We start from the raw sequence: 23,298 nt of genomic DNA on the forward strand, positions 1-23,298 counted from the left end.
AGTTTATCACAGATTCAATTAAGTCACATGAATTAAAAAGCATTTAGGTTAATTATTGTATATTTCATGAGGCCATTTATCTAAATAGACTTTCTTAAGGGATTTCTGGATCACTACACCAGATTTTACCATGTAGACAAAACATATAACAAAATACATGTGTATATGCACAAACACATCTGACCACATATACACACACAAATAACAGATCTTATGGTTCTTTTATTTTAGACTTTTAGTCATGAGATAGTAAAACGAATCCACCAGTTTATAAAAGACAGTTGGACCCAAATTATATTTTTTGGCAAAATGTAAAACATGGCTAAAATTTATTTGCCACGATAGGTAATCTAATAAGTGCTGTGAACCACAGTTTGGGTAAAGCAGTTTCCATGGCAGTTTGACTTTTTAAAAAACTTTTTTCACCTTAAGTTTCAAATGAGTTTAGGGTTATATTTTCAATGTTTACATTTAAGCTGGGACTCGACAAATTGTATAAGAAAAATAAAATCTCCATGTAACCTTGAATTAGTAGCAAATCTATTTTCTGTTTGCCAGTGTGATTTGCTTGACTAGCAAGTGTGGACAGGAAAGATTTTCAGCGGTTTTAAATTATTTATAATTTTTATTTTTTGCTTTTGCATGGTAGAAATAGCAAAATTTTTGTGCTAGACATACCTTAGATTATTGCTGTAAGGTCAAGCTTTTGACCTGTTTGATCTGAGAGCCTAATTTCATAAATATTTTCTAGTTATTTTTCTCTTATATTAACTTCTAATTAAGTATTCTGTCATTGTACACAATTGTAAGTCAGGTAAACCTAAATTTATATTTCTTATTTTTTCTTAACACATGGTATCTTAGAATTAAATATATATTTCTAAATATTATCTCACTTGTTGATATCATGAAGCTGTTGTAATTTATAAAGCCATTAATTTGAAAACTCTTTAAGATTTGGGGCACAGGCCAGAATTCCATAAACAGTGAATGGGCAGAAGAAGGACAGAGAGAGGTATACAGAGAACTTAGAAAACTCTACATGTTAACTCTATAATTGCAGGTTTTTCAAATAATGACTATTGTAGATCTGAATTTTCCTTGATGTAATTTTCCCAGCAAGTTAAAAATATGAGCCATAATATATAATCAGCTGGAGTCCCAGAAAACCTAGCATGCCTTAATGTTTGAGAATGCGATTCTGTTTTTGTTTGTTTGTTTGTTTGTTTTTAGATGGACTCTTGCTCTATCACCAGGCTCTCATGCAGTGGCACAATCTCGGCTCACTGCAACCTCCACTTCCCAGGTTCAAGTGATTCTCCTGCCTCAGCCTCCCAAGTAGCTGGGACTACAGGCACATGCCACCATGCCTGGCTAATTTTTTTTTTTTTTTTTTGTATTTTAATAGAGACGAGGTTTCACCATGTTGGCCAGGATGGTCTTGATCTCTTGACCTCCTGATCCACCCACCTTGGCCTCCCAAAGTGCTGGGATTACAGGCATGAGGCACTACACCCTGCAACCATTCTGTTTTTCATTAATCTTGAAAGAGTAGAGAAAATCCTATAAATCCTGTCATGGAATTTCAGGGGTTTAGGCCAGTGTTTTAGAGGGTGACAACTGCCCTGGCAGGTTTCAGTTAGCCATCCTGACCCACCATTTAGAATGTTTACTTTTGCTCTTGGGAGACTTTCAGAAACAAGGATAAAGAGTCAAACGAAATCAAAAGAAACCAAGATAAGATTGTTCACAAAAATTTTAACCTAGACATGCAGATCAAAATATTAAACTAGGCATGCAGACCAATTTGAAAGTAAATTCACTAGAATATATGCCTCACAGACAGAATGTAAAATCTGTAGAAACCAAGACTAATCCAGAAAGACACTGATCTTTATTCCAGAAAGGACTTACCAGAAAAGACAAAAAGCCTTTTATCATCTCTGGAGGGATGTGTGGTCCTTCATTAAGGTAGCTTATCCAAACCAGTTCCCAAATGGTATAAAAAAGCCTCTACCAAAAGGAGGGAGGCTTAGCCTGAAAGAAGACAGGAAAAACAGGCAGGAAAAAACAAGCTGTGAAAGAAAGCAAGGAGCTCAAAGGGCTCAAAGGTGAGTACTGCACACTGGTTCTGGGAGTAATTCCTCTCAATCTTGGTTTCTGAACAAGAACTCAGTGAAAAAATAAAGTCAGCAAGATTCTTGGGGGTGGCAAATAATCATACTTTTTGTGGTTACTTAGGGAGAACATCTGTGGGCTTTTGGGTTAAAGGACCACTGACATCATGAAAACCAGGGCAGCCTCTCCCAAGAATACTATGTTCCTTCTTGTCTTCTTCATTCACAGAGAGGATTCCCTTCATCTGAGAAAGCCAGTTTTCATCCAAAGGATCCACCTCGCACAAGTCCAGGGTAATTATAATGTATTGGCAACACCCATTCACTATGCTGTACGTTTTGAAAAAGCTATTAATTTCACTACATCTGCATTTAACGGTTCAGCACAAAATTGCAGACACTGTGTGCGAGTCTTTTTCTTGGAATGCTGGTTTCCTGGGCTCAGTCCTTTCTCCAGAGGTTTTGCACAATTTGGGGATTTTCTCTAAAGAATGGAGAAGGCTTTTTTTGCTAAATACAAAAGACAAGCTCTTGAGAGGAAAAATGATGTTTCTATATAAAAGTAAATGTGATTCCCAAATGCCTACTTTGAAAGAAAAGGGACAAAACTGAGGTGTCATTCCAGACAGTGTGATAGGTATGTCAACAAATGATAGGTATGTCCAACGGACACATCCAAATACACGCTTCCTAAAAATGGATCAATATTTTTTTATTCAAGAAATCTCTGTGAGCTGCTTTCCAAAATGGCAAAATCAATTATTTTGAAAGGGTAGAAAATCTTCAAATTTTGAGGGTAAATTGGAAGTTGAAGAACAATCAAGTCATTCATAGCAGGGTCTGATAAGTCAAGAGGATGAATGAATGGAAAGAATGCTGTTGGTGTCCAAAGGTAAACCTGGCTTGCTTCTGGCAGGTGTCATCTAAGGCACATACAATGTGACAGCTTTGAAGGGCAGAGGGTCTTGACATTGACTCTCCACAATGATATGGAGATCAGTGTGAGTGCCGGCATGTCGACTCCTGGGAGACTACTAAGCATTTGCCACCTCCTCCAAGGTGGAGGTCCACAAGAAGGCTACAGAGTCATTCACAGGTGTTGGCAACTTCCAGCGTCAGTGCAGCTCTCCTTACCTGCACAGCTAGAGACACAGACAATATTGGCAATACAGTATTCTTGTGGGATTTATTTGCTTCCAGCATAACAGATGAATTTTTCTCCAGCAAACACAACAATTCATTTTCAACAGGCACCAGTTCCTCCTAAATTTGGAAGATTCACCACGTCTCATTGTGGGTTCCCCCAGGAGCAGAACTTAAGACAAAGATTTCAGTGCACGTAGTTTATTTGGGACTTGATCCCAAGGAGACTGGAAGCATTGGTCAAGGAGGGACAGAATGGGACAGGGAACAGGAAGAAGACAAAATAAGGATGTGTTGCCACGCGAGTTACACTGCAGATGACTGGTGCTAACTCCCATGACAGAACTCTGGGGAGCCACGTCGAACATGGACCTCAGAGTTACACAGCCAGGGGACAACGGAACTGAGGCATGTATTCTCCAGTCCAGTCAGTAGTAGAAGGCTTTTCTGTGGTGGGGAATGGAACCCAGGCCAAGTGGGTTCTAGCTGCAGAGAAGGGGATACACAACCTTAGGTAAGAGGGTGCACATCCCAGCCATTGGATGTGGGGCTGGAGGAAGACATTCGGCTGGGCTCCTACCGTTTATACTTATTATACCGTTAGGGTCAGTAAGAGACAGGTGGTGATGATGTTGTCAGTTAAGAATAGCCATCATTTGCTTAGTTAAGTGTGGAATTGTCCTGGGAGTCTAATTTGCTAAGCTAATTTCACACTTAACTCCCACAGCTTGTCCACACCTAATTTCAGGATATATGTCAAAAGGAAAGAATACATGTGATATACAGTTATATAAGTTACATCAGTGGTCCCCAGCCTTTTTTGGCACCAGAAATGGGTTTCATGGAAGAAAATTTTTCCACAGATGGCAGGGAGGATAGTTGCAGGATGAAATTTTTCCACCTCAGATCATCAGGCATTAGATCCTCATAAGTGCATGCAACCTAGATCCCTCACATGTGCAGTCCACATTGGGGTTCGTACTCCTATGAGAATCGAATGCTGCAGCTGATCTGATAGGAGGCGGAGCTCAGGTCATAATGCTCACTCAGCCACCACTCACCTCCTGATGTGCAGCCCAGTTCCTCAGAGGCCACGGGCAATACCTGTCCATGGCCCAGGGATGGGGACCGCTGAGTTATATTATACATACTATTAATATCTGGCTGTACCAAACAGTATTGTGAAAACATTTATAGTCCTGTTTGAGGGTCTTTTCTGAAGCTTTCCATTTACAAATAGAAAAGAATATTAAGGCCAGGCACGGTGGTTCATGCCTGTAATCACAACACATTGGGAAGCTGAGGCAGGAGGATCCTTTGAGCCCAGGAGTTTGAGACCAACCTGGGAATCATGGCAAAACCCTCTGTGTACAAGAAAATACTAAAATACACCAGGTGTGGTGTCACATGCCTGTGGTCTCAGGTACTTGGGAGACTGAGGTGGGAGGATCGCTTGAGCTCAGGAAGTTGAGGCTGCAGTGAGGTGTGATTGCACCAGCCTGGGTGATAGAGTGTCACCCTGTCTCAAAAAAAAAAAAAAAGAATATTAAAACAGATACTGTGGTTTCTATCTATCTTTTTGGTCCTCTCATAGCAAAAATCAACAAAAGAAACTAATGTATAACCTAGCAAAATGCAGCAAGCACTAGGAATTTTCTATTTCAGTGCCTTAGGCAATCTGACAGATAATGTAGTTCAAAAAAAGTGTTTGCTGTACTGTGAAATGTACATTTAGATATGCAGACAGCCTCTTGACACAGACATTGCTATAGTGGTTTCTAGCATAATTTAAGGCTTTTTGTTCTTGATTAACAGTGAGATGCCATCCGCCTCAGTGTGTGCCCTAAGAAATTAAAGAGATGCCAGGAAGGAAAAGTATTAATGAGGAGTACAAAATTCTACTTTAGAAAACATCTTGGCCAGATGCAGAGGCTCATGCCTGTAATCCCAGCACTTTGGGAGGCTGAGGCAGGTGGATCGCCTGAAGTCAGGAGTTCGAGATCATCCTGGCCAACATGATGAAACTCCGTATCTACTAAAAATACAAAAAATTAGCTGGGCATGGTGGTGCATGTCTGTAATCCCAGCTACTCGGGAGGTTGAGGCACGATAATCACTTGAACCCGGGAGAAGGAGGTTGCAGTGAGCTAAGATCGTGCCATTGCACTCCAGCCTGGGCAATAAGAGTGAAACTCCATCTCAAACTAATAATAATAATAATAATAACAACAACCACCACGGATTTTTGCAAGGCTACAGAGAAAAGGGAATGCCTATACACTCTTGGTAAGAATGTAAATTAGTTCAGCCACTGTGGAAAGCTGTTTGAAGATTTCTCAAAAAACAGAACTATCATTAGACCCAGCAATCCCATTATTGGATGTATACCCAAAAGAAAATAAATTATAATTATTCTACCCAAAGACACATACACTAATATATTCACAATAGCAAAGACATGGAATCAACCTAGGTGCACATCAATGACGAACAGGACAAAGAAAATGTGGCATATGTACACCATGGAATACTATGCAGCCATAAAAAAGAATGAAATAATGTTCTTTGCAGCAACATGGATGCATCTGGAGCCCATCATCCCAAGCAACTTAATGCAAAAACAGAAAACCAACTATCACAGGTTCTCACTTATAAGTGGGAATTAAATCTTAGGTACACACAGATGTAAACATGGGAACAATAGACACTAGAGACTTCAAGGAGGGAGGAGGGAATGGGGCAAGACCTGAGAAGCTTCCTATTAGGTATTATGTTCACTATCCGTTTGATGGGATCAATAGAAGCCCAAACTTAAGCACCATGCTATATACCCTTATAACAAATCTGCACATGTACCCCTGAATCTGAAATAATAAACAAAATAAAAATGTTTTATTAGTCTAAAACCTGTCAATATGACATAAAAATAATTATCAGGTTGGGCACAGTGGCTCGTATCTGTAAACCCAGTGCTTTGAGAAGCCGAGGCAGGAGGATCACTTGAGGCCAGGAGTTTAAGGCCAGCCTAGTCAACATAGCAAGACCCCATTTTTACTAAAAAGAAAAAAAAGAAAAGAAAATACTCAAAATAAAAAGCAATTGCCTTTCTTACTCCTTCTTCTCTCTTCATTCCTACACCAGTCTTATTTTTCTAAATGACAATAATTATCAATATTTATTAAGATTGTGAAATTCTAGTACTTTTCAATAATAAATATCAACTAATTGCATTGTTTTTAAAATCAGTATTTCAAAAACAAATCAATATTTCACATGGCCATAAAAGCACAAAATATTGATTAAAGTTTAATAAAAACCTGAAAATAAATTATTTCAACTAAATATAAAGTTAATATAATTTAATTGAAGGAAAAACTAATTGAAAATAATTAAGGTTGTTCAGGTTCAAATCAACAAATTCCATGATCAACAATTTAAAATATTAAGGTCTGGTAAGTGATAGAATTAATGCCTAAATATGCCTAATTGACAACATTGCTAACTGATGTTTTTGTTTGTTTATTTATTTATTTTTCAGATGGTGTCTTGCTCTGTCACCCAGACTGGATTGCAGTGGCACGATCTCAGCTCACTCCAAATTCTGCCTCCCACGTTCAAGCGATTCTCCTGTCTCAGTGTCCTGAGTAGCTGGGATTACAGGCGAGCGCCAGCACGCCTGGCTAATTTTGTATTTTCAGTAGAGACGGGGTTTCGCATTGTTGGCCAGGCTGTTCTTGAACTCCTGACCTCAGGTAATCTGCCCACCTCAGCCTCCCAAAGTGCTGGGATTACAGGCGTGAGCCCCCACGCCTGGCCTGATGTTATTTAATTTTTATTTTAAAGAACAATCCCTAAGCAATTCATGGTGCTAAGTTCAAATAAGTCAAAAGTAAAGCAAATAACTTTTTTTTCTGCAGGACTTCACAATTTAGTTGGGATGAGAAGATTAAAAATAATAGTGATAAACCCTATGATAGAAAGAAAAAATGAAACTAAAGGAGTGTGGAGGAATAAGGTCTCTATTTTAATTTACGAGTTTTGCAGCCACTTTGTAGGCATGACACTTGAATTTTAAATAAGTTAAAAGGAAAAAAAATTGACGACTTCCAAATCTTTCTCTCTCACCCAACTTTATTCATATGTATTATTTCTATTAATGATTATCATAAGAGAAATTAGGACTTTTAAATTAGTAAATATTGGCCGGGTGCGGTGGCTCACACCTGTAATCCCAGCACTTGGGGAGGCCGAGGCAGGTGGATCACAAGGTCAAGAGATCAAGACCATCCTGGCCAACACGTTGAAACCCCATCTCTACTAAAAATACAAAAAAAAAAAAAAAAATTAGCTGGGCTTGGTGGTGGGCGCCTGTAGTCCCAGCTACTCGGGAGGCTGAGGCCAGAGAATCATTTGAACCGAGGAGGTGGAGGTCGCAGTGAGCCAAGATCGCGCCACTGCACTCCAGCCTGGAGACAGAGCAAGATTCCACTTCAAAAAAAATTAGTAATATGCTTAAAAATAATAAATTCAGTTCATGCTAACAAAATAGTATTTTAAAATAAAACAAGTCCCCAAATAGTTTGAAGAGTTGTAATGTTTTTACATTTTTGCAAAATGTCTGGCTTAACTGAAGACAGCTTGATACTCATATCTGCTTCTGAATTCAATCTGTTGCAATATGTTGTTTTGATTAAGTGTGTGAAGAAAATGGTGCCCCACACAGACATGAGGTTGTAGAAAGGAAGAATAATTTAAAAGAATTTTTGGACGAGGTGTGGTGGCACACGCCTGTAATCCCAGCACTTTCAGAGGCTGAGGCGGGCGGATCACTTGAGGTCAGGAGTTCGAGACCAGCCTGGCCAACATGGTGAAACCCCGTCTCTACTAAAAATACAAAAATTAGCCAGCGTGGGGGTGAGTGCCTGTAATCCCAGCTATTTGGGAGGCGGAGGCAGGAGAATCGCTTGAACCCAGGAGCTGGAGGTTGCAGTGAGCCAAGATTGTGTCCAGCCTGGTGACAGAGTGAAACTCCGTCTCAAAAAAAAAAAAAAATTTAAGTATTTTTGGCCAATTATTGTTCTTCTTCTTTGATCTCCAAAGAATTGCTTTATTCAGGTTATTGCAATGGGAGGCATGACACCACATCATATGCTTTTTCTGCTATATCACATTAAAACCTATAGGTCTATTTTCAATGTTAATGGCTCTTTTACCGATCATGATTTTTATCATATTGGCATGGCCATTGGGAAAATATTGGTTCATCGAATAATGCAGATGTTCCAAATATTCATACACTTTATTACAAAATATTTTGAAATTCAGTAATATTGCCCTTGATCTCCTCAGAAAAACCCATGTTTTGAAAAATTGTCATGTTCAAGAATGCAGATACGTTTTCCATATTTTAATTTTCACTTGAAAACTTTTTACATTTTCAGTAACAGCTCAGTTATTTTTCTTTAAGACAATCTCACTTTTTTTTTTTTTTTTTTCAGACAAGCTCTTGCTCTGTTGCCCAGGCTGGAGTGCAGTGGTGCAATCATAGCTCACTGCAACCTCTGCCTTCCGGGGCCAAGTGATCCTCCCGCCTCAGCCTCCCCAGTAATAGACTGTGGGTAGCAAGCCACCCAGGTGCTAACGCAAGAGACTGAGGGCAAGAGCTGTTCCAGTGTAATAAAGAAAATATATAGAATAAGAATACTTGTACTAGAAATAGAATATAGATGATGATATGTGAATATTAATAATCATTAGTTTGTAGCATTACTCTTTATTCCAATATTATAATAATCTCTGTTCTACAACTATAACCTAGGAAAAACCAGTCCATACAGAGATAGAAGCTGAAGGGACACGGTGAGAAGTGACCAGGAGACAAGAGTGCGAGCCCTCTGTCACGCCCGGACACGGCCACCAGAGGGCTCCCTGGTCTAGCGGTAACACCAGCGCCTGGGAAGATGCCTGTTACTGAGCCGACCTTGGTCTAGCGGTAGCGCTAGTGCCTGGGAAGGCACCGGTTACTTAGCAGATCGGGAAAGCGAGTCTCCCTTTCCCCGGGGGAGTTAGAGAAGACTCTGCTCCACCACCTTTTGTGGAAGGCGACATCAGTCAAGCTCGCCCGCAGCCATCCGGTGGCCTGTCTCCCTGTGATACTGTGCTTCAGCGGTCACGCTCCTGGTCTGCTTTCATGTTTCGCCCTGTACACCTGGCTCGGCCTTCTAGATAGCAGTAGCAGAATTAGTGAAAGTACTAAAAGTCTTTGAAATGCATAGAAGAAATAATGGCGTAAGCTGTCCTCTCTCTCTCTCCACCTCGGCTGCCAAACAAGGAAGGGCCTCCAACCAGTGGACAGGAGACCCACGTGACCTTACCTATCATTGGAGATGGCTCACACTCCTTACCCTGCCCTCTTGCCTTGTATCCAAAAAAAACAGCGTGGCCAGGCATTCAGGGCCACTACCAGTCTCCACGTCTTGGTGGTAGTGGTCCCCCGGGCCCAAATGTCTTTTCTTCTATCTCTTTGTCTTGTGTCTTTATTTCTATGATCTCTCATCTCTGCACACAGGGAGGAAAACCCACAGACCCTATAGGGCTCATCCCTACAGTAGACTACAGGCTTACATCATCACCCCTGGCTAATATTTTTTGTAGAGATGGGGTTTCACCATGTTGCTCCAACTGGCCGCAAACTCTTGAGCTCCAAAAGTGCTGGGATTATAGGTGTGAGCCACTGCACCCTGTCACACTTAGTTCATTTTTAAGTAATAAGTGCTCTATGAGTTCTTACCATTTTATCAAATAGAATACTGAAAAGACATACTTGGAGATCTAGATTTAATGAAAATTATATTTTTTACTGCTTCATCAAGGATATTCTTAAGTAACATGAAAATAAAATTGGCATGTTTATTTAGGCAACCACGTGAGTGTAAATAATAGAACTGCTACTATTGTTTGGAGCCACTGTCTTGTTTTGTGCTACGGTTTTACTTACTATTGCATTTGCACCAAAGCAGAGAACAAAAACAAGCGAAAAAGACAAGTAACATATCTGTATTATGATAGAAAGGGTCTTATTTTCATGGAGCACTCTGAGATCCACTGTTCCAGGTATAGCTCTCTCCCAGACCCATCACACCTGTTCTGGCACAAAGTTTTATTAATTCTACTTCTTAAGTATTCTTCTACTCACTGCTTCCTCTCCACAACTTTATGACTCAGTGAAACCCTCACTCTCTCTCACCTGAAATATTTCCATTTTCCATCATGTTCCCATCAGCCTGCACTCCTCGACTCAGTGAAACCCTCCTTCCCTCTCATCTGAAATATTTCCATTTTCCATGTTTCCATCAGCCTGCACTCCTCGACTCAGTGAAACCCTCACTCTCTCTCATCTGAAATATTTCCATTTTCCATCATGTTTCCATCAGCCTGCACTCCTCTCACTTCCCGTTATCTTGTTCGCTTCCACACTAATATCTCTAAACAGGTAACTGTGTTCCTCAAGGACTTAAAAGCACTTAACAACAGCTTAAAACTTAGGTTCTCACTCTTTAGCAAGGACTTGAAGACTTTTAATGATTCAGCTCCTGTTCACAAATCTAACCACTTTTTCCCACATCAACCCTGAACAGAAGCTAAGTTCCACTCATATACAAAATCTTTCAATTTTCCTGAATAAAAAAGATTATGTAGCTGTCACCCATAATCTGACTCCAGAACTCTGTTTCTGCACCTTCCTGTCAAACTCATAATAAGTCTGCATATTAGTCTGTTCTCATGCTGCTAATATGGACATGCCCAAGGCTGGGTAATTTATAAAGAAAAATAAGTTTAATGGACTCACAGTTCCACATGGCTGGGGAGACCTCACAATCATGGCAGAAGGCAAAGATCAGGTCTTACACGGCAGCAGACAAGAGAGAGCATGTGTAGGGGAACTTCCCTCCATACAACCATCAGATCTCATGAGACTTATTCACTATCATAAGAACAACACAGTCCTCATGATTCAATTACCTCCCCCCAGGTTCCTCCCACAATATGTGGGAATTATGGGAACAACAATTCGAGATTTGGGTGAGGACACAGCCAAACCATATCAGTCTCATAATAAGGACCAAAGGCCAAGCCTTCCCTAAGTCGTCCTTAAGAGACTCATGCAGATTTCATAATTTGCTCCCAGTTGGGCCTTTTCTCAAGACCTTGACATTTTGATCTAGACTCAGATGGCTTTGTGGCTCATTATGAAACCCATTTGTGTTCTTACGCTGGACTCATTAAGATAGCTACTCTTTCATCAATTCGTGTCATTATTTATTAATTCTTTGCATAACTGGACTTCAAAATAGGATTTTAAAAAAAGTTTTGACCGTGTGCTCTTCACAATGAAGATCACTAGGCATTTGTTATGTGATTCTTTCTTTCCTGTCATATGGGAGAAAATAGGATTGGGCTGTGTGCCCTGAGAGGGAGGGCACATTTAGATATTTTAGGAGTTGTAAATAGAAGACCAAACATCAGAGAGAGAGACTTTGCTTCACCTGTAGTTCAAATATTTAGTTAGGACAGGCACAGTGGCTCATGCCTGTAATTCCAGCACTTTGGGAGGTTGAGGCAGGTGGATCACTTGGGCTCATGAGTTCACGACAAGCCTGAGCAACATGGTGAAACCCTGTCTCTACAAAAAATAGAAAAACTAGCCAGGCATGGTGATGCACGGTATTATGAGGTTGCACTTCACTGAAAAACCAAAGTTGTTTAGCACTTCCATGTGAACCACACCATCTCACAAGTATGAGGTGTAGCAGAAGTCCAGTCCCAAGGACACAAAGAAGACACACCATGTTAATGGAATGACATACTGCAGTGTATCTAGATAAACGATTCTGGGCCTTGATGAGAGAGATAGATGCAGTCTTGAAGGAACTGATTATGCAGTGATTCTGCATTTAAATATTTGACCTAATTTTAATAACAAAAAGGTATGCACCTTTCATTTTCAAAGTACAGTTGTTCCTCAGTATCCGTGGGAAATCAGCTCCAGAATACCCTCACAGATACCAAAAACCACTGACACCTAAGTCTTATATAAAACGGTATTTTGCATATAACCCATGCTTATCCTTCCATATGCAGTCATGTGCCTCATAATGACCTTTTAATCAATAATGAACCATGTATATTACCATGGTCCCCTAAGATTATAAACACATATAGAAACCTTCTTGCGGGAAGTCAGAGACCCCAAATGGAGGGACTGGCTGGAACCGTGGCAGAAGAACATAAATTGTGAAGATTTCATGGACATTTATTAGTTCCCAAAATTAATACTTTTATAATTTCTTATGCCTGTCTTACTTTAATCTCCTAATCCCGTCATCTTCGTAAGCTGAGGATGTATGTCACCTCAAGACCCTGTGATGATTGCGTTAACTGTATAAATTGTTTGTAAAACATGTGTGTTCAAACAATATCAAATCTGATTGTAAAACATGGGTGTTTGAACAATATGAAATCAGTGCACTCTGAAAAAAAACAGAATAACAGCGATTTTCAGGGAATGAGGGAAGATAACCATAAGATCTGACTGCCTGCAGGGTTGGGCAGAATACAGCCATGTTTTTCTTCTTGCAGAGGGCCTACAGACGGATGTGTGAGTAAGAGAATATCACTGAATTCTTTTCCCAGCAAGGAATATTAATAATTAATACCCTGGGAAAGGAATGCATTCCTGGGGGTAGGTCTATAGACGGCCGCTCTGGGAGTGTCTGTCTTATGTGGTTGAAATAAGTACTGAAATACACCCTGGTCTCCTGCAGTACCCTCAGGCTTGCTAGGATTGGGAAATTCCAGCCTGGTGAATTCTAGTCAGACTGGTTCTCTGCTCTTGAAACCTTGTTTCCTGTTAAGATGTTTATCAAGACAATGTGTGCACAGCGGGACACAGACCCTCATCAGTGGTTCTAATTTTGCCTTCAGTTCGTGATCTTTATGGCTCTTTGAAGCATGTGATCCTTGTGACCTACTCCCTGTTTGTACATCCCCTCCCCTTTCAAAATCCCTAATAAAAACTGGCTGGTTTTGCAGCTCAAGGTCGCCATCATAGTCCTACCAATGTGATGGCACCCCCGGAGGCCAAGCTGTAAAATTTCTCTCTCTGTACTCTTTATTTCTCAGACCAGCCAACACTTAGGGAAATAGAAAGAACCTACGTTGAAATATTGGGGGCTGGTTCCCCCAGTAAAACCTGATATGTGGGACTTGATACTAGCACTGCAGATCAAGTAGGGAAAGTGACTGATATTCAATGTTGGTGCTAGAACATATGGTTTCTCCTATGAAAAAACATAAACATATACACCATCTAGGGTTATGTAACTACACTTTATGATGTTCACAAAACAAAAACATTGCTTAGTAATGCATGTCTCAGAGCATACACATGTCATTAAGCCATGCATGACTGTACTTTATATCATCTCTGGAACACTTTGGTCAATCAAGAAAAATGACCAAGACAAATCTCAATCATTTTAGGAGGTTTATTTGCCAACGTTAAGGATGCACACCCAGGAGACAGGTCTATGCTTTTCTTCAAAAATGATTATGAGGGTTCCAAATTTAAAGGGGAAAGGGTGAAATATTGAGAAATACAGTTTTCATGTAAGACTGGGGTAAGGGGAAAACATTCATTGATACTGGTTTGGCTCTGTGTCCCCACCCAAATCTCACCATAAATTGCAATAATCCCCATGTGTCAAGGGTGGGACCAGGTGGAAGTAATTGGATCATGGGGGCAGTTTCCTCTATGCTGTTCTCATGATAATGAGTCACATGAGATCTGATGGTTTTATAAATGTCTGGCATTTCACTCATTGTCTGCTTGCACTCATTGTCTCTCCTGTCACCCTGTGAAGAGGTGCTCTCTGCCATTATTGTAAGTTTCCTGAGGCCTCCCCAGCCATGCAGAGCTGTGAGTCAATTAAACCTCTTTCCTTTATAAATGACCCAGTCTTGAGTATTTCTTCAGAGCAGTATGAGAACAGACTGATACAGTCATTCATGCCTTTGTCTCAGTGAATCTCATTTATACATAACATAGACAAACAGGGAGGGGGAACAATCAGATATGCATTTGTGTCAGGTGGGCAGAGGGGTGAGAACAGACTGCTACAGTCATCCATGCCTTTGGCTCAGTGAATCTGCATTTATACATAACATAGACAAACAGGGAGGGGGAACAATCAGATATGCATTTGTGTCAGGTGGGCAGAGGAGTGAGAACAGACTGCTACAGTCATCCATGCCTTTGGCTCAGTGAATCTGCATTTATACATAACATAGACAAAGAGGGAGGGGAACAATCAGATATGCATTTGTGTCAGGTGGGCAGAGGGGTGAGAACAGACTGATACAGTCATCCGTGCCTTTGGCTCAGTGAATCTGCATTTATACATAGCATAGACAAAGAGGGAGGGGAACAATCAGATATGCATTTGTGTCAGGTGGGCAGAAGGGTGACTCTGAGTTCTGTCCTATGCACTGTAAAGAAGAGCTATCAGACCAGGCGCGGCAGCTCACATCTGTAATCCCAGCACTCTAAGAGGCTGAGGTGGGTGGATCACCTGAGGTCAGGAGTTCGAGACCAGCCTGACCAACATGGAGAAACCCCCTCTCTACTAAAAATACAAAATTAGCCAAGTGTGGTGGTGCATGCCTGTAATCCCAACTACTCAGGAGGCTGAGGCAGGAGAATCGTTTGAACCTGGGAGGCGGAGGTTGTGGTGAGCCGAGATTGTGCCATTGCACTCCAGCCTGGGTGACAATAACGAAACTCCATATCAAAGAAAAAAAAAAAAGGATAAGCTATCAATTTACATTGCTATGATGAATTTTAACAGAAACACATTAAAGATCTTAAAGCACACCAGAAATTTCCTTGTGGGAAAAATATGAGTGAGGGGGCTACAAGATAAAAAGCTTTTTATCTTGGAGCCATCTTATTTAGGAACCAAAAGAAGGAGGCAGGTTTGCATGAACGAGTTCCCAGCTTGACTTTTCCCTTTAGCTTAATGAGTTTGGAGTCCCAAGCTTTATTTTCCTTTCACACTTAGAAGACCAAATACAATGTGGATGTAAATAGTTGTGTTGTTTAGGAAATAATGACAAGAAAAAGTCTGAATATGTTCACTACAGATGCAAGCATCTGATTTTATTTCAAATATTTTCCATCCAAGTTTGTTTACATAAAGTTATTAAACCTACAGATACAAAAAGCTGAGTGTACTTACAAATTAATAACTGTACACAGACAGCATGAAATTCTCTTTGTACATGCCAAAAACATTCCTTGTCCACCCAGGGTGAACACAGCCACTTCACAAACAGGGTGTAAATAAGGAGGTTCACTAAGTACAGGAAAGTTACAAGACCATATTGGCATTTTAACAGCCATTCCTGAGAAAGAGAATGGGAAAGGGCTTAAGAGTCAGAGGAGAGGAAAAGAGGAAAACAGATGACCTCCTACATCAGAAGATGGAGCAGTGAGAATACAGAATAGGGAAGCAATAGTTAAAAGGAAAAAAAGTAGAAACAGGATTTGATGTCAATTTGCTGTGCAGAGGGTAAAAAGGGGAGTTTTATTTCCAGGCTATCTGCCATGATCACAGCTAGTTTGTTACTGGTGATGTGAAATTCGGAAAAATAAAAGAACAATATGATGGCCAGAAGTGATACAGACTTGGACACATCATGTTTGAAATATCTGAGGTCCCATATGTAGGGATGTCCAACTGACAGTTGGGAATACAGTTCCAGAGTTCACAAGAGAGATCAAACCTGGAGATAAAAGATTTTGAAACTATCAGAATTTCAATGGTACCTGAATCCATCAGACCAAATGAACCTAAGAGAATGAAAGGATAACAAGGAACAAGTACAGAATCCACAGAAATACTAATATTTACAAAGAGAAATAGACTGTTAAGACCAAGAAGGAACTTTCTGAGTTTATTTCACAAATTAAGAAAAGCTCAATATTAGACAGTCTACTAATACAATTCATCATATTCAGAGTCCTGAGGAGAAAAATCCTTTAATTGTCCACATAGGCATTAAGAAGATAAGTCTTAGAAACAGATTCCAGGTTCTGATTTCTGCATGTAAGAAGCTTAGAAGTAGCCAGGTGCAGTGGCTCATGCCTGTAATCCCAGCACTTTGGGAGACCGAGGTGGGCAGATCACCTGAAGTCAGAAGTTCAAGACCAGCCTGGTCAACATGGCAAAACCCTGTCTCTACTAAAAATACAAAAATTAGGCTGGGCATGGAGGCTCACACCTGTAACCCCAGCACTTTGGGAGCTTGAGGTGGGTGGATCACATGAAGTCAGGAGTTTCAGACCAACCTGGCCCACATGGCAAAACTCCATCTCTACTAAAAATACAAATATTAGCGAAGTGTGGTGGTGTGTGCCAGTAGTACCAGCTACTTGGGAGGCTGAAGCAGAAGAATTGCTTGAACCTGGGAGGTGGAGGTTGCAGTGAGCCAAGATCATGCCACTGCACTACAGCCTGGATGACAGAGTGAGCTCTGCCTCAAAAAATTAAAAAATAAAATAATAATAATACAAAAATTAGCCAGCATGGTGGTGGGTGCCTGTAATCTCAGCTACTCAGGAGGTTGAGGCAGGGAGAATCACTTGAACCTGGGAGCCAGATGTTAAGGTGAGCTGAGATTGCACCACTGCACTCCAGCCTGAGCAACAAAGTGAGACTCCATCTCAAAAAAAGGAAGAAAAAAAAAAGAATGGAAGTAATTAGTCCATATTAACAACACATGAAAAGCTGAAAAGGTCAGGTGTGGTGGCTCATGCCTGTAATCCCAGCACTTTGGGAGGCTAAAGCAGGAGGATCCCTTGAGTCCAGGAGTTTGAGACCAGCCTGGGCAACATAGTGAGACCCCCAACTCTAAAAAAAAAATTTAAATAAAACAAAAGCTGAAGAGACTGAAAAATCAACAATCCTTTTTGGATTTGAATGTGAAGAGAGGACATAGGGCAAACCACTGCCTCCAAGATTGGAGAGATAGAGAAGTGAATATAGGAATTTATGGCTTACAGGAACAGAGACTCACTACTGAAACCACTTTAGGAACCAGTGCTGGAGTAGAAAATCTTGAACTATAACTGGTGAATTGCTGAAGGTTCCATAGGGACAACTCAAGGAGGTACAAACACCAGGGAGATCCAGTTATTAGGGAGCATAATATTGTAAAATTTACCTCCTGGAGCTCCACCAGGCTCCTGTGGCAAATACCTGAGAAAACTTGCTTCCTGCTTCCACCTCTGGGAAGGAAAAAGGAAAACCATCTCAAAATATGCCAGAGCGCCCTGTTCTTAACAAGGCTTGTCCTCAGGAGAAATTACTGAACCTCAGCCTAATCTGCTCTCATATAACCAGATCCTAAATGACCTGCTGGAAGGGAAATTCCCAACTCCAGCCTACTCCAGCCTACTCCAGTCATCCCTAAAGGGGAAGATAAAAACAGAGAAACACATGTGAAGTTCATAGTCCAAAAGCAGAGACTCACTTAAACAATGAGGCCCAGTCGTAAGACTCCAGAACTCTTCTGCTACAGTCTGAATATCTGTTCCCTGCCGGACCCCCTGCAAAATGTGCCTGTTGAAACCGAGTCTCCAATGCACTAGAATTAAGGGGTGGGGACCTTTGAAAGGTAATGGCAAAGCCAATCTGATTGGGATTAGTGCACTTATGAAAGAGGCCAAATGAAGCTTCTTTGTCCATTCCAACATGAGAGGACATATAGCTGGCACCATCTATGAGGAATGGGTCTCATCAAACACTGAATCTCCTGGAACCTTGACCTTGGATTTTCTAGCCTCCAAATTGAGCAATAAATTTCTGTTGCTTACAAATTACTTGCTCTAAGTTATGCTGGTGGATGGACTAAGACAGCCTCCCCTCCCCTCCACAGCTTCCCATCATTACTGGATGCACTGTTACAGTAGTTCCTTTTACCTGGTATCTCATATCTAGGAATAAAGAAAAAGCACAAGGCATACTAAAAGGCAAAAAACACAATTTGAAGTGACAGATCATCAGAACCAGACACACCTATGATACTGGAATTATCAGACAGGGATTTTTAAAAAAATCTCTGAGTAGTATGCTAAGGGCTCTGATGAACAAAGGAGACAGCATTCAAGAACAGATAGGCAATGTAAGCAGAGAGACAGAAGTCCAAGGAAAGAACAAAAGAGAAACAGTAGAGATAAAAAAAATACTGCAAAAGACCTGAAGAACGTCTTTGATTGGCTTATTAGTAAATTGAACACAACAAAGGAAAGAGTCTCTGAGTTCTGGAAACGTTGAAAGAAACTTTAAAAACTGAAAACAATGCAATGTAATATCCAAGAACTGTGGGACAGCTAGAAAAGGTGTAACATAGAGTGATGAGAATACTAGAAGGAAAAAGAGAGAAATAGAAGAAACATCTGCAACAATCACGTCTGACAACTTCCACTGTTAATGTCAGACACCAAACCAAAGATCCAGGAAGCTCAGAGCACACCAGGCAGGATACATGCCAAAAACCTACACCTAGGCATATTATTCTCCAACTGTATAAAACATCAGCTCCAAAAGAAACCAAAGGTGGAGTGGACAACATCTTACCTATAGAGAAACAAAGATAAGAATCACATTCAGGCTGGGCTCGGTGGCTCATGCCTGTAATCCCAGTACTTTGGGAGGCCAAGGTGAGTGGATCATGAGGTCAGGAGATCAAGACCACTCTGGCTAACACGGTGAAACCCCATCTCCACTAAAAATACAAAAAATTAGCCAGGCGTAGTGGCGGGAGCTTGTAGTCCTAGCTACTCGGGAGGCTGAGGCAGGAAAATGGTATGAACCCGGGAGGCAGAGCTTGCAGTGAGCTGAGATCACACCACTGCACTCCAGCCTGGGTGACAGAGCAAGACTCTATCTCAAAAAAAAAAAAAAAAATTACATTCAACATCTCAGAACCATGAAAGTAAAAAGAGAGTGGAATGACATATTAAACATGCTGAGAGGAAAAAAAAAAAAACATCAACTAAGATTTCAGTGCCCTGAGAGATCTTCTTTCAAAAGTAAACGAGAAATAAAACATTCCCTGGACAAACAAAAGTTGAGGAAACTTGTTACCAGCAGATGTGTCAAGTGAGAAAATATTAAACATTATCTAGAGGAAAAAAAAGATACACATCTGAAAACTGAATCTACATTTTATTTATTTTTATTTATTTATTTTGAGACAGAGTCTCTCTCTGTTGCACAGGCTGGAGTACAGTGGCACATTCTTGGCTCACTGCAACCTCTGCCTCCCAGGTTCAAGCAATTCTCTGCCTCAGCCTCCCAAGTAGCTGGGATTACAGGAGCCCTCCACCACGCCTAGCTAATTTTTTTGTATTTTTATTAGAGACAGTGTTTCACCATCTTTGCCAGGCTGGTCTTGAACTCCTAACCTCATGATCCACCCATCTTGGCCTCCCAAAGTGCTGGGATTACAGGTGTGAGCCACCACACCTGGCCTGAATCTACATTTTAAAAAGAACATTAGAGAAGGAATAAGTGGTGGTAAAATGGTTTTTTTGTGTGTGTGTGAGATGGAGTCTCACTCTGTCACCCAGGCTGGAGTGCAGTAGCGTGATCTCAGCTCACGGCAAGCTCTGCCTTCCAGGTTCATGCCATTCTCCTGCCTCAGCCTCCCGAGTAGCTGGGACAACAGGCACCCACCACCACACCCGGCTAATTTTGTTTTTGTATTTTTAGTAGAGATGGGATTTCACCATGTTAGCTAGGATGGTCTCAATCTCCTGACCTCATGATCTGCCCACCTTGGCTTCCCAAAGTCCTGGGATTACAGGCATAAGCCACCATACCTGGCTGCTTTTTATTCTTAATTGACCTAACATATAACAGTTTGTATATAATAACAATGCATGCAATTATATATATATATATATTTTTTTTTTTTTTTTTTTTTTGAGAGAGTCTTGCTCTGTCACCCAGGCTGGAGTGCAGTGGTGCAATCTCAGCTCACTGCAACCTCCACCTCCTCCCTGGTTCAAGCAATTCTCCTGTCCAAGCCTCCCGAGTAGCTGGGACTACAGGCGTGTGCCACCACGTCCAGCTAATTTTTTGTATTTTTAGTAGAGATAGGGTTTCACCGTGTTAGCAAGGAGGGTCTCCATCTCCTGACCTCATGATCCACCTGCCTCAGCCTCCCAAAGTGTTGGGATTACAGGCTTGAGCCAAGGCACCCAGCCAATTACATACTTTAATATATACAAGGCTATGTATGCTTACAAATAAGTGAAACAAATGGCAACAATAACACAAGACATAGGAATATGAGAGAAACTGGTATTACATTTCTATTAGAAGGCAGTCGAAGTAACTGAACTGGTATAGTGTTATTTGAAGGTGGACTTGGATTTGTTGCAGGTCTATACTGCAAACTCCAGGGCAACTAGTAAAAACCAAAGTATAAAAATGCTAAAAGAGAAAACAGGCCAGGTATAGTGGCTCTTGCCAAGGTAGAAAGATGGCTTGAGTCCAGGAGTTAGAGACTATCCTGAGCAATACAGTGAGACCCTCTCCCTACAGAAAAGAAAAGGCCAGGTATGGTGGTGCATACTTGTAGTCCTAGCTAATTGCATACTTGTAGTCCTAGCTAATTGCATACTTGTAGTCCTAGCTAATTGCATACTTGTAGTCCTAGCTAATTGCATACTTGTAGTCCTAGCTAATTGCATACTTGTAGTCCTAGCTAATTGCATACCTGTAGTCCTAGCTAATTGCATACCTGTAGTCCTAGCTAATTGCATACCTGTAGTCCTAGCTAATTGCATACTTGTAGTCCTAGCTAATTGCATACTTGTAGTCCTAGCTAATTGGGAGACTGAGGTGGAAGGATCACTTGAACCCACGAGGTTGAGGCTGCAGAGAGCCATGATCACACCACTGCACTCCAGCCTGGGTGACTGTCTCAATAAAAAAAAAAAAAAAAAAAAGCAACGAGAGGAAACAAAAATCGTATAAAATCATCAACTCCATAAAAGGCAGAAAAAGAGTGGAGGACAAAGCAAGAACAAAGAACAATAGGAGTGAATTGAAAATGATATGGCAAAATTAATCCAACTGTATAATCACTTTGAATGTCAATGGTCTAAATGCACCAATGAAAAGACAAATTGTTAGAGCCCATCAAAACAGAGGCACATCTCACTTTGAGCTTCACTTTATTTTGCTTGGCAACATCACCTTTTTAACAAATTAAAGATTTGTGGCCACGAAGTGCTCGGCAAGCCTGACCAGCACCATTTTTCCAACACCATGGGCTCACTTCACATCTCTGTCACATCTTTTGGCAATCCCCACAATCTTTCAAAGATTTTAGTTATCACATCTGTTATGATCTGTGATCAGTGATTTCTGATGTTACTATTGGAATTGTCTCAGCATGCTGGAACTCTATGGAAGATAGCAAACGCGATGGAAAAATGTTGTGTTTGACTGCTTCATTGACTAGTCATTTCCCTGTCTCTATTTCTCTCTTCCAGCTCCCCATTCCCCAAGATACAATGAAATTAGGCCACTTCACTCTGCAGTGGCCACCATGTGTTCAAGTGAAAAGAAGTGTGCACATCTGTCACTTCAAATCAAAAGGTAGAAATCATCGAGCTTAGTGAAGAAGGCATGTTGGAAGCTAAGACAGGCCAAAGCTAAGCTTCTTGCATCAGCTACCCAAGTTGTGAATGCAAAGAAAAAGTTCTTGAAGGAAGTTATAGGTGCTAATCCAGAGAACACATGAATGATTTTTAAAAAACAAAACAGACTTTTTACTGACACAGAGAAAGTCTGAGTTGTCCACATAGAAGATCAAACCAGCCCCAACATTCCCTTGAGACAAAGCCCAATCCTGAGAAAGGTCCTAACTCTCTTCAATTCTATGGAGGAGAAGAGAGGTGAGGAAGTTGCAGAAGCAATGTTTGAAGCTGGCAGAGGTTGGTATATGAGCTTCTAGGAAAACAGCCATATCTGTGACATTAAAGTGCAAAGTGTGCTGTAAAAATGAGAACAACAAAGCCTGCGTGATAGGACTTCTGTTACAGCATGGTTAAGACCTTCTTGTTGGTAGGCCAGGAGGTAATGGTCACCATTTGTGTCCATATTCTCCTAGACTGAGCATGGAGAAATCTATAATAGTAGCTGGAGAGGTGTAGGTTGTGTGTTCAAGGGAAAAAAGAGTGATTTTGAGGGAACACATAGCCTGCCTCAGCTACTTCAGATTTCTCTCCTATATGGGTTTGTTGATGCCTGCTGAGGTGTGACTTCTGGCAAAAGGTTTTCCCACATTCCTTACATTCATAAGGTTTTTCTCCTGCGTGTGTTCTCTGATGTATACTGAGGCCTGACTTCTGGGAGAAAGTTTTCCTACATTCATTACATCTAAAGGGTTTTTCCCCTGTGTGAGTTCTGTGATGTACAAAGAGTTTTGACTTCTGGGAGAAGGTTTTCCTACATTCTTTACATTCAAATGGCTTCTCACCTGTGTGAGTTCTCTGATGTATGGTGAGAACTGTCTTATTGTAAAAAGTTTTCCTACATTCATCACATTCATAGGGTTTCTCTCCTGAGTGAGTTCCCTGAGGCGTACTGAGGTTTGACTTGTGACAAAAGGTTTTCCCACACTCATTACATTCATAAGGTTTTTCTCCGGTATGGGTTCTATGATGTACAGTGAGGACTGACTTCTGACTGAAGGTTTTTCCACATTTGCTACATTCATAGGGTTTCTCCCCCGTGTGAATAACTTGATGCTTCTGAAGATTTGCCTTCTGATGAAAGGATTTTCCACATTCATTACATTCATAGGGCTTTTCCCCGGTGTGAGTTCTCTGATGTATAATAAGGTATGATTTCTGACAAAAAGTTCTTCCACATTCATTACATCCATACGGTTTTTCCCC

The 23,298-nt window shown here is 40.9% G+C and overlaps 1 protein-coding gene across 1 annotated transcript in view; it reads right to left on the bottom strand.

Moving 5' to 3' along the window:
- Window positions 1–22,423: 22,423 nt before the first annotated feature.
- ZNF717 (zinc finger protein 717) overlaps window positions 22,424–23,298 on the bottom strand; it is a 52,243-nt gene continuing 51,368 nt past the window's right edge. The window contains 2 exon segments of the mRNA XM_054680803.2: window positions 22,424–23,088; window positions 23,091–23,297. Coding sequence (XP_054536778.1) covers window positions 22,561–23,088; window positions 23,091–23,297 — 735 coding nt within the window. The 3' untranslated portion in view covers window positions 22,424–22,560.

The sequence above is a fragment of the Pan troglodytes genome, chromosome 2 (genome assembly GCF_028858775.2).
Source record: "Pan troglodytes isolate AG18354 chromosome 2, NHGRI_mPanTro3-v2.0_pri, whole genome shotgun sequence".
NCBI classification, from domain to species: domain Eukaryota; kingdom Metazoa; phylum Chordata; class Mammalia; order Primates; family Hominidae; genus Pan; species Pan troglodytes.